The sequence below is a fragment of the Penaeus monodon genome, chromosome 10 (genome assembly GCF_015228065.2).
Source record: "Penaeus monodon isolate SGIC_2016 chromosome 10, NSTDA_Pmon_1, whole genome shotgun sequence".
Classification (NCBI taxonomy): domain Eukaryota; kingdom Metazoa; phylum Arthropoda; class Malacostraca; order Decapoda; family Penaeidae; genus Penaeus; species Penaeus monodon.
This window is the reverse complement of record NC_051395.1, coordinates 13,082,290-13,094,789: the sequence shown is the minus strand read 5'-3', so window position 1 is coordinate 13,094,789 and position 12,500 is coordinate 13,082,290. Positions and strand designations below refer to the sequence as shown.

Sequence of the window (12,500 nt, the reverse complement as noted above, 5' to 3'; positions counted from 1 at the left end):
CGTTCATTGGTTTATTGTTTATTACTTGGTTTATATAGCTTTAATATTTTCGAATATATGAATTTCACACCAGGGTTTATCGGCATGCTTTCTTATGGTACTCTTAGTTTATGTTATTAGAGCCACGAAGAAATATGAATATTATCTAATCAAAATTAACTGAATTTATTAATTCGTCATGCCTCCTCCTACTAATGCAAATTTGTTGCGATATAATATTTTACTGTATTGCTATAGACGTTGTTTAGCTTTTATTTCTAAGATTAGAACATTAGCTAAAGTATTAACAATATCTTTTCAGGGAAATTTGATATCTAGCTTCTTCTGTGTCACCAATTTTCTGGGTTATTCGTGATAAGTGATAAAAATCCTTGTATTGGTAATTTTTTCGATTCTCGTATATTTTTCGACATTTCTTTCTGTATTACATAGTCCTTTGCTTTCTTATGAATAAGACGAGCCTACATTTTGCCAGTTGCATTCCATACTGAAGAGTGCAAATCGTCGCAATGTAACCTAGTTTGAGAATCCCCCTCCCCCTCCCCACTTTGCCCCAAAGAAATAATGACTAAATCCTGTCTGCTGTTGCATAATACATCAATAGTCCTGAACGTGTTGCACACCAGGATCACATAACGTAAACTGACCCTTCGTGACGAGGGCTACAGATCCGGTCGGGCTGGACCCGGGGGAGGGGATGGGGGGGGGGGTCGAAGGGGGTCCAATTCGGACGAATGGGATGGAGAGATAGAGAGAGGACCGGGGAGCCTGGCTGGGGGGGGGGCAGCGTGTTTTGCATTGTGCGTACATATTCATACACACATGCATACACACAAACACAAATAAACACACACACACACACACACACACACACACACACACACACACACACACACACACACACACACACACACACACACACACACACACACACACGCACACACACTCACGCACACACACACACACACACACACACACACACACACACACACACACACACACACACACACACACACACACACACACACACACACACACACACACACAAATATATATATATATATATATATATATATATATATATATATATATATATATATGATGTTAATAATAATATGATTTGGAGATGAAAAATTACCATTGCCAAAAACGCCACAGTTGCTCTCAATAACATCTGGAAAGACTGAAGCATTACCTTACGGACAAAGCTGAGGATATTGAACTCATTAATTTTCCCAATTGCGTCATACGTTTCTGAGTGTTGGGTGCTGAAGAAGATAGACAAGAAAAAGGTCAAAAGTTTTGAAATGTGGTGCTACAGACGAGTACTACGCATTAACTGGACAGAAAAGATGAAGTGCTGAGAAAAATAAATTGTAAAGACCGGCTGTTGGACAACTTGAACAAAAGGAAACTAAAGTTTATTGGTCATGTGATGAGAAGTAAAAGTATTGAGAAAAACTTGCTGACAGGGACGGTGATAGGAAATAGAGGAAGAGGCAAACCGAAGACAAGACTGAGTGACAACATCAAAGATATTTGCGGGTTGTCGATGGTACATGTGGAAAGAAAAGCGCAAGATCGAGTTGAGTGGCGAAGGATGGTGGGGAGGTCCACGGCTGCTCAAACATGAGCATACCGTTATTGATGATGATGATATATATATATATATATATATATATATATATATATATATATATATATATATATACATATATACATATATATGTACATCACACACAGCTATATAAATAGATATATAGACAAATAGATTTATATATAGATAAATAGATAAATATATATATATATATATATATATATATATATATATATATATATATAAATATATATACACACACACACACACACATATATATGTGTGCGTGCGTGCGTGTGTGTATGCGTGTGCGTGTCCGTGTGGTGTGTGTGTGTGTGTGTGTGTGTGTGTGTGTGTGTGTGTGTGTGTGTGTGTGTGTGTGTGTGTGTGCATAAATATACATTTATGAATAGTGTTTAACCCTAAAACAAATTTAAATCGAAAACACACAAAGTGTGTATGTGTCATTGTTTAAATGCATAAATCATAATTCGTGTTCTTTTCATATCCGTCTATATTCCGTCTCCTTCTAATGTTGGAAACGTTTTTTTTCACAACCACAAACCAACATAAAATGATAATGCTCAAAGACGAAATGAAAACGACCATAACCATAGAAGAAACACAAGTCCGTATTTCTTTTATCTTCTCCGATTTGTTTCATTATTTTCACCGGCCCTCTTTCCTTCGTTCCCCGTTTAGTTTGACAGCTGACTGATGTTTAACAATTCAGTCAGTCTGGATACTTGCAGCAACAGCTTTCCCTGACTTTTTGAAGGTAATACAAACAAGGGCAGTATTCAGGCGTAAAATGAAATCATGTAATTTTTTTCTTCCGTAAATTATCTTCTCAAACTGAACCTTTATTTTTGCCACAGCCCCCACACGTCCACGACCCGAAGGAGACGTTCCTGCAGTTCCTCGACCATTCCGAGCGCCAGAAAGCACGTCGGCGGCAGATGAAGAAGAACAAACGCAAAAACCAGATTCCCATGCCCAGGGTAGGTCCTCCGGGTCCTCCAGGTCCGCGTGGTCCCCCAGGTCCTGCAGGAGAAGCTGGAGGTGTCCTTACCACGGGCGAGATGGAGGCCTATATCACGGATTTCCTGAGGGGTAAGGTTGGAGGTTCTGTGCCGTGTTGGCTTTCTCCTTTGTTTGCTGGAATGCTTCCGTAAGATCTTTTATCTTTGGATTCCGTATTATTTTTGTCGAATACCTTTCGGCATAAGAAGAAAACATAAGAAATGGCAAAACCTTTTTACCTCTCCCTCACCATCATTTCGTCGGGAAGTATCAGTATATTTTCACTCTCTGTAACTTTTCTTTATTTCATTTCAGAGTTCTTCCAGCAACACAACGACACCGTGCATATTCCGGAATCGTTGGAGAGGGTGGAGAAATCTAGACGGAGCCGTGTTAACGTCGCCTTCACAGCTCACTTGCCTCACCCAGCCACTCTGCGCCCTTCAGTGCTCTCAGTCGTCGATACTTTTACCGTCGTGAGTACTTATGTATTTGTATTGTATTTCTTCTTTTCCTCTTCTTTAATTGTTTGTTTGAATGGTAATTATAAACGCCGGTGACTATCTCTCGTCGAGATGATTATTCCTTAGAATCATGTGATATCACTATTTGTCATGCTTATTGGCGCAATAAAGGTTTGGCGTTAAATTTGATGACTTTATTCAACATTGCTATCATGATGTCTCTTACTCTTTTACTGCCTGGCGAGAAATGAACTCCAGCCTTAGAGAAGATTCACTACATCTCTCCCGTTCTCCAATCCACAGACTTTCGCCCCCGGAGCCTTCGAGCGGCGAGTGGTGGTGGAGCACGGGGGATTTACCGTCACTAAATCTGGGATTTACCAGGTGGCGGCGTCCCTTGTCCTCCACCCTCGAGGCCCCCCGCACTCCACTCTCAAGCCTCTCAAAGACATCCGTGTCTACGTCTGCGTCACTGTTTGCGACAGAGACAGGTATTTAGTCATATTTGCTTAACCCCTGTCTTTCTGTTTACGTATCTGCTTCCGTATGTTCACAATGCCTTTCCAACAAATTGCCTTGGTATTTACACATAAAATTGACTTTCTCTTTCCCTAATAGCATGTCCTAGGCAAGAATTACACAAGTGATAACGTCTGAATAATTAATATTTCCTTCGTTTTCCTCAGTCGACGTTTGGAGTGGGTGGGAAACGTCGGCGAGGGCTCTGTCACGGCGGTACTATCGGGCCACATCATGCTGCGAAGGGGAAACACTCTCCTGGTGGCCGTCGACAACCTTTCTAGGTAAAGTATCTTGCTCTCCCTTTCAAATCCCAGACCTTCCCTACACTCTCATGGGAGCACTGAGCCACACGTCCGTGAGGCTCAGTGGTCATACACACAGACACCAAAGGAGCCATCGACTGTCTTCAGCAGCGCTCACCCACTGACAATATCTACCTTCTGACTACCATCCTCACACTGGCACAGAGGATTCTTGCACAGGGTAGAAGAATTATCATAAACTGGGTTCCCAGCCACATAGGGATCAGAGGGAATGAGCTTGCTGACAGACTAGCCGAAGTTGGCAGGGGTATGCCCCCTAATCCCATGATAATACATCAGAGCCGAAAATTACTTAGGAGGAAGTGTACGGTGATGGCAACCTCCTTCCTCCTGCAGCTTCACAGAGAGGAAACGAGATCCTCCCCCTCGGCCAGCTGGTACTCAGACGCCACCGGCTATGAACCACTGGCACTCTCTGAAATAAACAACAGAGGTACCGAAGTCATTCTGCACAGAATGCGCCTAGGTTACCACTGTTCATGGCAGATCATACAAACAATAGAACGTGAAGAGAGGTGTTGCATGCATTGCGGCGAGCCGAACGCCACACTTGTACATTACTTAGAGAATTGTGTGCACACGCAATTCCTGAGACAAAACCCGCAGAACACAGCCGTCGTGCTGGTAAAGAGATTATGCGAGATGCTTAAACCACGGCTACAGGAGCGCCTGCTGGCAATCCCACCGCCACGGTAAGCACCGAGTGTCAGAGAACCAAATGAGACAGCCATAAAAAGCTGACACAGGCCGGGCCATAAGTGAAAGGCGCGGCCCGCAAATCTCATAGCTAGCCCTACACTCATTTTCTTCCGCACTTTTCTGACGCATTGCTTTCGCTCATCTGACCACCTTACTCCTATTCTTTGGACATATTTTCCGTGTCAGTAAATACAGTCATAATTTCAGTGATAATCAAAAGACTATTGTTAAAATTGAAACTGAAAACAGAACACATTTTTTCTACTCTCCCATGGAGAAGTCAGTAGCCACAAACGATATATCATCACTTAGTTCTAACCTGTGATGTGTATATATAGCTACCAAATAACTTTAGATACATATTGCTCATGATCTCATCCCCCCAGGAGGCCACTGCAAGTAGGCACGGGATCCAGTTTCTCAGCGGCTCTCATTGGTACGTAGACTCCGTCTCCACAACTCGAAAAAGAAAGAAAGAAAGAAAGAAAGAAAAAAAAAACCTTTCGCGCTGAACCATTTAGCGAAGAGACCAGGAAGCCCAGAGAAAAAGGAGAGGTAGTCTTTCGAACTCTTAAGGCATTTCAAAGCAGTATTCGAGTGTATTCAGTCTTCCTTAGTGAACATGTGAGCAAGAGTATAAGGTCCGTAAAAAAAAACTATCAGTGGACACATTTTAAGTGTTTTGATCATGGCTCAGCAACTACGGTGGGACTTCAGGCCATACTAACTTGCGAATCGTGTTTTAGTGTTTTCTTTGCCTGGTGTTTAGTTTTAAGTTCTTATGAAAGGGACACTGTGCGAATGAGACTGAAATGTGGAATATTTATTTCTTTTTTGTAAACAAGGGTGAAACTGGAAAAAATAAACTCTTTATGTACATTCAGTATTCGAAGCGTTTCCTAACGCTGTTAGGAGACAGCATTACTGACCTTCCTCTACCAGTCACGGTATTGTAATTGCTGGGTGAAAAGTCAGCATTTTATTACTCTCATTCTTCTCATTTCATTCCATATAGAATATAAGGCATTGTATGTATCTGTACAAATCATTAGTATTAGCCGATGTCTATCTAGTTATCTGAAATATGTACAGAATTTAAAATAAAATGTATATTCAAACAAACTCCTTAGGAAATCCTCGCTCTGGCTTCACATTCCAGTGGTAGGCCAAAAAGTTATGTTGTTTAAGAAAGTATTATTTTCGCTACAAAAGACATTTGAAAAGATGCAGGGAACAATACATATGTACCATATTTTAGAAAAAGATAAAGAAAAACAATTAATTAGGAAAGAAAATGTAAAAGCAAGTGTTGGACTAAGCATTCTATTTTTATTTATTTATTTAATTTTACTTTTTCTCCCTCTCCCTTGTGCTCCAATTCAGTTACCTTCGCTGTTTGTCCACTTCATTTACACCCTTCTATGTATGCTTTCCCTCCTCCCCCTTCTCCCTCCCTCTGTTCTTCAGAGACAGAGTCAAAGAGATAGAACGACAGAGATGGATATAGTGAGTGGGTGCGTGAGACTATTGCCAATGTGTTATTATCGTTAACATTATCATCATGGTCATATTCATGCTCGCCTACCCACACATCCCCCCCGTCCCCTCATGTTTTAGTTTTGCCGACTATCTTAACTGTAAATACATTAAAAAATGATTGATAATAACTTCCTTTTCCCGTTTTTTTCGGTGAATAAGAGGGTAACATTTATCAAAAGGACATGCAACCATTTTACTGTTGGTCTTAGATAAGATTATATCATATATAAACATAGAGCAGAAAAAAAAATCTACATCAAAATAAAACACAGTAATACCGGTCCTACAAGGTGACACGGCGATAATGCATAAGCGTAACATATAATTTAATTATAAAAGGGCAGTGTGATCGCTCTGCACAGGCAATGGGTGGAGCCATAACAATGACGCCACGCTTGGACAAAACTGGCAGCAAAATCTTAACAGCTTGCCGAACTGTTAAGCCTTTTCGTTAACGTTAAGAGTTGCCTATAACCCCCTCTTATCACAAGGCTTTACCTTAGTGTTATATGACCTTTGATGTCTAGCATTTTTGTTTAAAGCATTAAATGTTAATCTCTATCTGTCAATCTATCTACTTATCTATCTATCCCTTCTTTGTTTAAAGCAACAACCATTAATCTCTCTCCCTCTCTCTTTCTCCTCTTTGTTTAAAGCATTAACCATGGATATATATATATATATATATATATATATATATATATATATATATATATATATATTTCTCTCTCTCTCCCTCTTTCTCTCTCTCTGTATGCCTGTCTGTTTGTCTCTCCCTCTCTCTCACTTATGTTTGGATTCATGCGAATATGTAGACATATGTGGATAACTTATTGGTGCATGTGAAAGAACCGTTAATATACATAAATGTGTGTGTGTGTGTGTATATATATATATATATATATATATATATATATATATATATATATATATATATATATATATATATATATGTATGTATGCACACACACACACACACACACACACACACACACACACACACACACACACACACACACACACACACACCATATATATATATATATATATATATATATATATATATATATATGTATGTATGTATGTATGTATGTATGTATGTATACATACATATTCATATATATGTAATTTCTATTATCACTGTATGTTATTATTATTATCCTTTATCATTTATTATTATCCTTTTATCAATTACCATTATTATACTTAATAATTTAATGGTCAATATCACCATTATGTGAATAATGAATTTAACAGTGATGGTATAGCATAATACTAATGTGGAAATAGATTTAGTAACTAAGAATATGCAGTAACATAGTTGTTTTTAGGACAATTAAATAACAACCCATAATTCTAGCATTTGATGTGGCAATGGGTGTAGGCCATACCGACCTCGATTGCCATTTTAATCCTATTTCTCATGCATGTAAATAGTGCCACGGGGAAGTAATAGATACTGGTATTCATTACTTACGTAATGGTTGGCCACAGCGTTACTAAAGGTACGATTTGCTCGGTGAGAATGTCACTTTTATCGCTCTACTGTTCTTTACTCTACTGATGGCTGTTTAACGATTATCGCTGGATGAAAACAGTGTGTACTGTTTTGCTTCTGTGCCTCTGCGATTGACGACGAGACAGCTTATTGTTTAATAATCATGTGGCGGCAGTTTTTTTTTTTTTAGTAGAAGAGACGGAAGATGATTTTTTTTCCAAATCTATGGGAAAAAAGGGAGGGGGGAAACGTGTGATGTTTGAATTCAGGAATGTAGAGGGATTATTTCAGAAACTGATCCTCCACAAAGATCTCATACCGCTCATCTAAAATTTGGGAGCCACGATAACGCAGACACTCCTTCAAATGGTCGTTTGCGATTTCCAGTTGACTCAAAGTAGATAAAGCAATCTTTTTTATTAATCATACTCAAAATTAGCCCCTAGCCCAGCTATAGATATAGTTAACCCAGATAACAACAACAACAATCTTTAACATAAACATCCTTCTAAAGCAGGACTAAACCGAATTAATAAACTTCTGCTGTAACCTGAATAGACGAATGAACTAAAGCAGAGACTGGAGTAGGAGCAGCCATAGATTCAGGTAAACAAGCTGAAAAAGGAATTTGAGCTCTTTTAGTTATAGCAACTAAAACTGCTAGACTACATAACAAACTATCAATATTTATTATAGATACATTTTCTACATAAAAAAAAAAAAAAAATCCAGCCCCCATAACTAAAAAATAAAGGAATAGATAACAAAATAGCAACATCTCCTATTCGATTAGAAAGAGCCGGTAATATTCCAGCATTAGCTGATTTTTCACTCTGATATACCTGTAATCGCTCAGGCTGATAACCCCACCCCAAAATAAGAATGGTAGGAATTAAAGATCTAATCTAATCTAAAATAACAAATAATCGTGAACAGAAAAAGTCATTAATAAAGAAAATAAATAAATGAGTAAATAAAATAGAAAAAAAAACAATAAGAATAAAAGGATAATTTTTTTTCTTGAACAAACCACAAAAGCAGTAATCCAAAAACCTGATAAAATAAAAATATAACCCAAAGAATCAATGCTGAAACATCATCCCATTATATAATTACTGAAGTCATGGTGACAAAATATAATCATTAAAAAAGAAGGAATAAACAAAGAACTTTGAACAGCCCATCAAGTGTTTACTAGAGGCATCAATATAATACAGTATAATAATAATAAAAAAGAAATACATTGTAATACTCTAAATCTTAAAAAAAAAAAAAAAAAAAAAAAAAAATACCATGCGTACGAACTACAAATACTAAAAGAGTTAACCCGCAGGATTATCAATAAACTCCTTCGATTTTCTTATATCTTATTTATCATCTTTTTAGGAGCCATATTAGTTCCCTTTATTTATGTAGCTTCTCTTGCTTCCAACGAATCTTTGAAATTCTCAAGCTCCTTACTTTTCGTATTTGTATTTACAGCTTTAGCAAGATTTCTAGTAATATTTATAGACCCTATATTAATAAATGCTCCTATTCCATTTCATTACTTAATGTCTTCCACTCCAGCTTTATTAAGAGCTATATATAAATATACCACTATAAATCTCACTTTATTTATTGTATTATATCTTTTATTAACACTAATCGTAGTAGTAAAAATTACTATCACCTTTTTTGGTCCTTTACGACTATCATCATCTTAATAAATGACAATACCGATTCGTAAATCACACCTATTATTTAAAATCTTAAATGGAGCTGTTATTGATCTACTAGCCGCTGCTAATATTTCAACTTCATGAAATTTTGATTCTCTTCTCGGACTACGTCTAGTTATTCAAATTGTCACTGGTCTTTTTCTAGCTATACATAATACTGCTCACGTTGACCTAGCATTTTCAAGTGTCGTTCGTATCTGCCGAGACGTAAATTACGCATGACTACTGCGAACCTTACATGCTAAAGGATCAATTATTATTATTATTATTTTTTTTATTTACTTTTTTTTAAATATATACACACTGACCGAAGTATCGACTACGGATCTTTCTTATATCTTCACGCATGATCAGTAGGTGTTATTCTATTACTATGTATAGCAACAGCCTTTTTAGGGTATGTTTTACCATGAAGACAAATATCCTTCTGAGGTGCTACAGTAATTACAAACCTATTTTCAGCTATCCCCTATATTGGGACAGACTTGGTACAATGAATTTAAGGGGGATTTGCAGTACACAATGCCACATTAACACGCTTCTTCACTTTCCACTTTCTGTTCCCATTTATTGTAGCAGCAGCAACTATTATTCACATTCTTTTCATTCATCAAACAGGATCTAATAACCCACTAGGAATTGTCAGAAATGAGACAAAGTACCATTTCACACCTATTTTACATTTAAAGATATCACTGGATTTATGGTAATATTAGCAGCACTTATCTTATTAACACTGCTAAACCCCTATCTACTAGGAGATCCAGATGACTTTATTCCCGCCAACTCACTCGTTAATCCAGCTCACATTCAACCAGAATGGTATTTCCTATTTGCATATGCTATCTTACGGTCTATTCCAAAGAGACCTACTAATTTTACCTTTCACTCATATAGCAATTCCAAAGATTTAACATCTATCCACTAAATCAACCATATTTTGACATTGTAATATGTCTTCTTATTACCTGAATGAGCACGACACTGAAGATCCTTACGTCATTACGGCAAAATTTTAACCGTTCTCCTACTTTTCTTTCATTATATATTCCGTTACTCTTATATGATGAGATAAAATACTAGATTACGTTATTTGGCGAAAGCATTTTGAAAGCTCCCATAGAGGTTCGAACCCTCTAAAACTTTCTTAAAAAACTACAGTTATAATGTACAAAGAAAACAAGCGGTCTTCACTCCTATAAAAAAAACAATAAACAATTTAAAGCAATTGGTAAAAAACTTTTTCAAGCCAAATACATAGGCTTATCATACCGAAAAGGTGGTAAAGTTCCTCGAACCCAAACAAAAGCAAAAAGCAACTATCACAATTTTTAAATAATAAAGGACTAATTAAAGTTACCCCACACCCAAAAAAAAAAAAAAAAAAAAAAAAAAAAAAAAAACAAAAAAAAAAAAAAAAAAAAAAAAAAAAAAAAAAAAAATATATATATAAATAAATATATAAATAAATTAAAATAAGAGAGACTAATATTCTTAGAAATAAAATACAAGCATATTCAGCCATAAAAATTAAGGCAAACCCCCCTCTTCTGTATTTAGTATTAAAACCAGATACTAGTTCAGACTCCTTCAGCAAAATAAAAAGGAGTCCGGTTAGTCTCCGCAAAACATGAAGCAAATCCAATTAAGGATAAAGAAAAAGTAAACCATAATAGCCATACACCACGCTGGTATAATCTAAGTAAACATAGATCAAAAGCACCTACTAAAAAGATAAAAGACAATAAAATCAAACCAAGTTTCACTTCATAAGAAATTGTTTGAGCTACTGCCCGCAATCTCCCTAAAAGAGAATATTTAGAATTGGATGATCATCCTACTCTCATAGTGGTATACACACCTAATCTTGTACAAAAAAAAAAAAAAAAAAGTACCCATAGTAAAGTTTATTAAACCTAACTTATAAGGTATTACTAATCTTACAATTAAAGAAACAAATAGACTGAAAACGGGAGAAAAATAATAAGGAAGAAAAATTGATGTAACAGGTAAAGTCTGTTCTTTAGCATCAGCAAAAGGTTGTAGTAATTTTATATAAAACCAACCTTATTAGGTCCTTTACGAATCTGAATATAACCTGAAATTTTAAGCTCCAATAAAGTAACAAATGATACTCCTACTAATAGACAGATAATTAATAATAAATAATTTATAACCATAATTAATGTTATCACAGTATTACTTTTGAGATTAAACTCACATTATTGGATCCTAAGTCCAATGCACAATTCTGCAAATTCAAATATTGTGGCACATAGATGGATATAATATATATATATATATATATATATATATATATATATATATATATATATATATAATATATATATATATATAATATAATATATATATATTATATATATATATATAATATAATATAATTATATATATATATATATATATATATAATATATATATATATAATATATATATGAAAATATAAAATATAGAATATAAAATGTAAGATATAAAATATTGAATATAAAATAATATAAAATAGAATAATATAAAATATAAAATAATATAAAATATTAAATACAGAATAACATAAAATAATAAAAATATATATATATAAATAATATAACATATAACATATTAACATATAACATATAATATAAAATATGAAATATAAAATAACATGAAACATAAAATAACACGAAATATAAAATAACATGGAATATAAAATAACATTAAATATATAATAATGTGATGAATAAAATATAGGATATAAAATAAATATAAAACAGCTACCGAGTCGGCCAACCAGAACCAGCTTACCGATTTTTCCTTCTCCATCGAGTGGCCTGTTGCTGCCTTTCTGCATACCTGCCGACCTGAGTGACCTTTGACCTCGAGAGGGGGACGTTATCTCCGTGGAAAAAATATTTACTCGTGAACCGCCAAACACGAGCAAGTGTCAAGAAACACCTGTTAACTTTTCCCGAAGCCATAGAGGGTTTACTCTGGTCTCGATCCTGGTTCGTGCTACGTGCGAGTCGAAGACGATACCGATGCTGGCACCAAGATCTAAAGGAAATTGCCAGAAATCGGGGTTTTTATATACCCAACTCCGTTTCAGGCACGACGCCGCTT

General features: G+C 35.8%; 1 protein-coding gene across 1 annotated transcript in view; it reads left to right on the top strand.

Moving 5' to 3' along the window:
- The window catches only part of LOC119577858 (adipolin-like), a 25,276-nt gene extending 19,530 nt beyond the window's left edge, over window positions 1-5,746 (top strand). Inside the window, exons 3-7 of the mRNA XM_037925460.1 lie at window positions 2,476-2,710; window positions 2,936-3,096; window positions 3,388-3,575; window positions 3,771-3,887; window positions 5,015-5,746. Coding sequence (XP_037781388.1) covers window positions 2,476-2,710; window positions 2,936-3,096; window positions 3,388-3,575; window positions 3,771-3,887; window positions 5,015-5,072 — 759 coding nt within the window. The 3' untranslated portion in view covers window positions 5,073-5,746. The remainder of the gene's footprint in view (window positions 1-2,475; window positions 2,711-2,935; window positions 3,097-3,387; window positions 3,576-3,770; window positions 3,888-5,014) is intronic.
- Window positions 5,747-12,500: the final 6,754 nt, after the last annotated feature.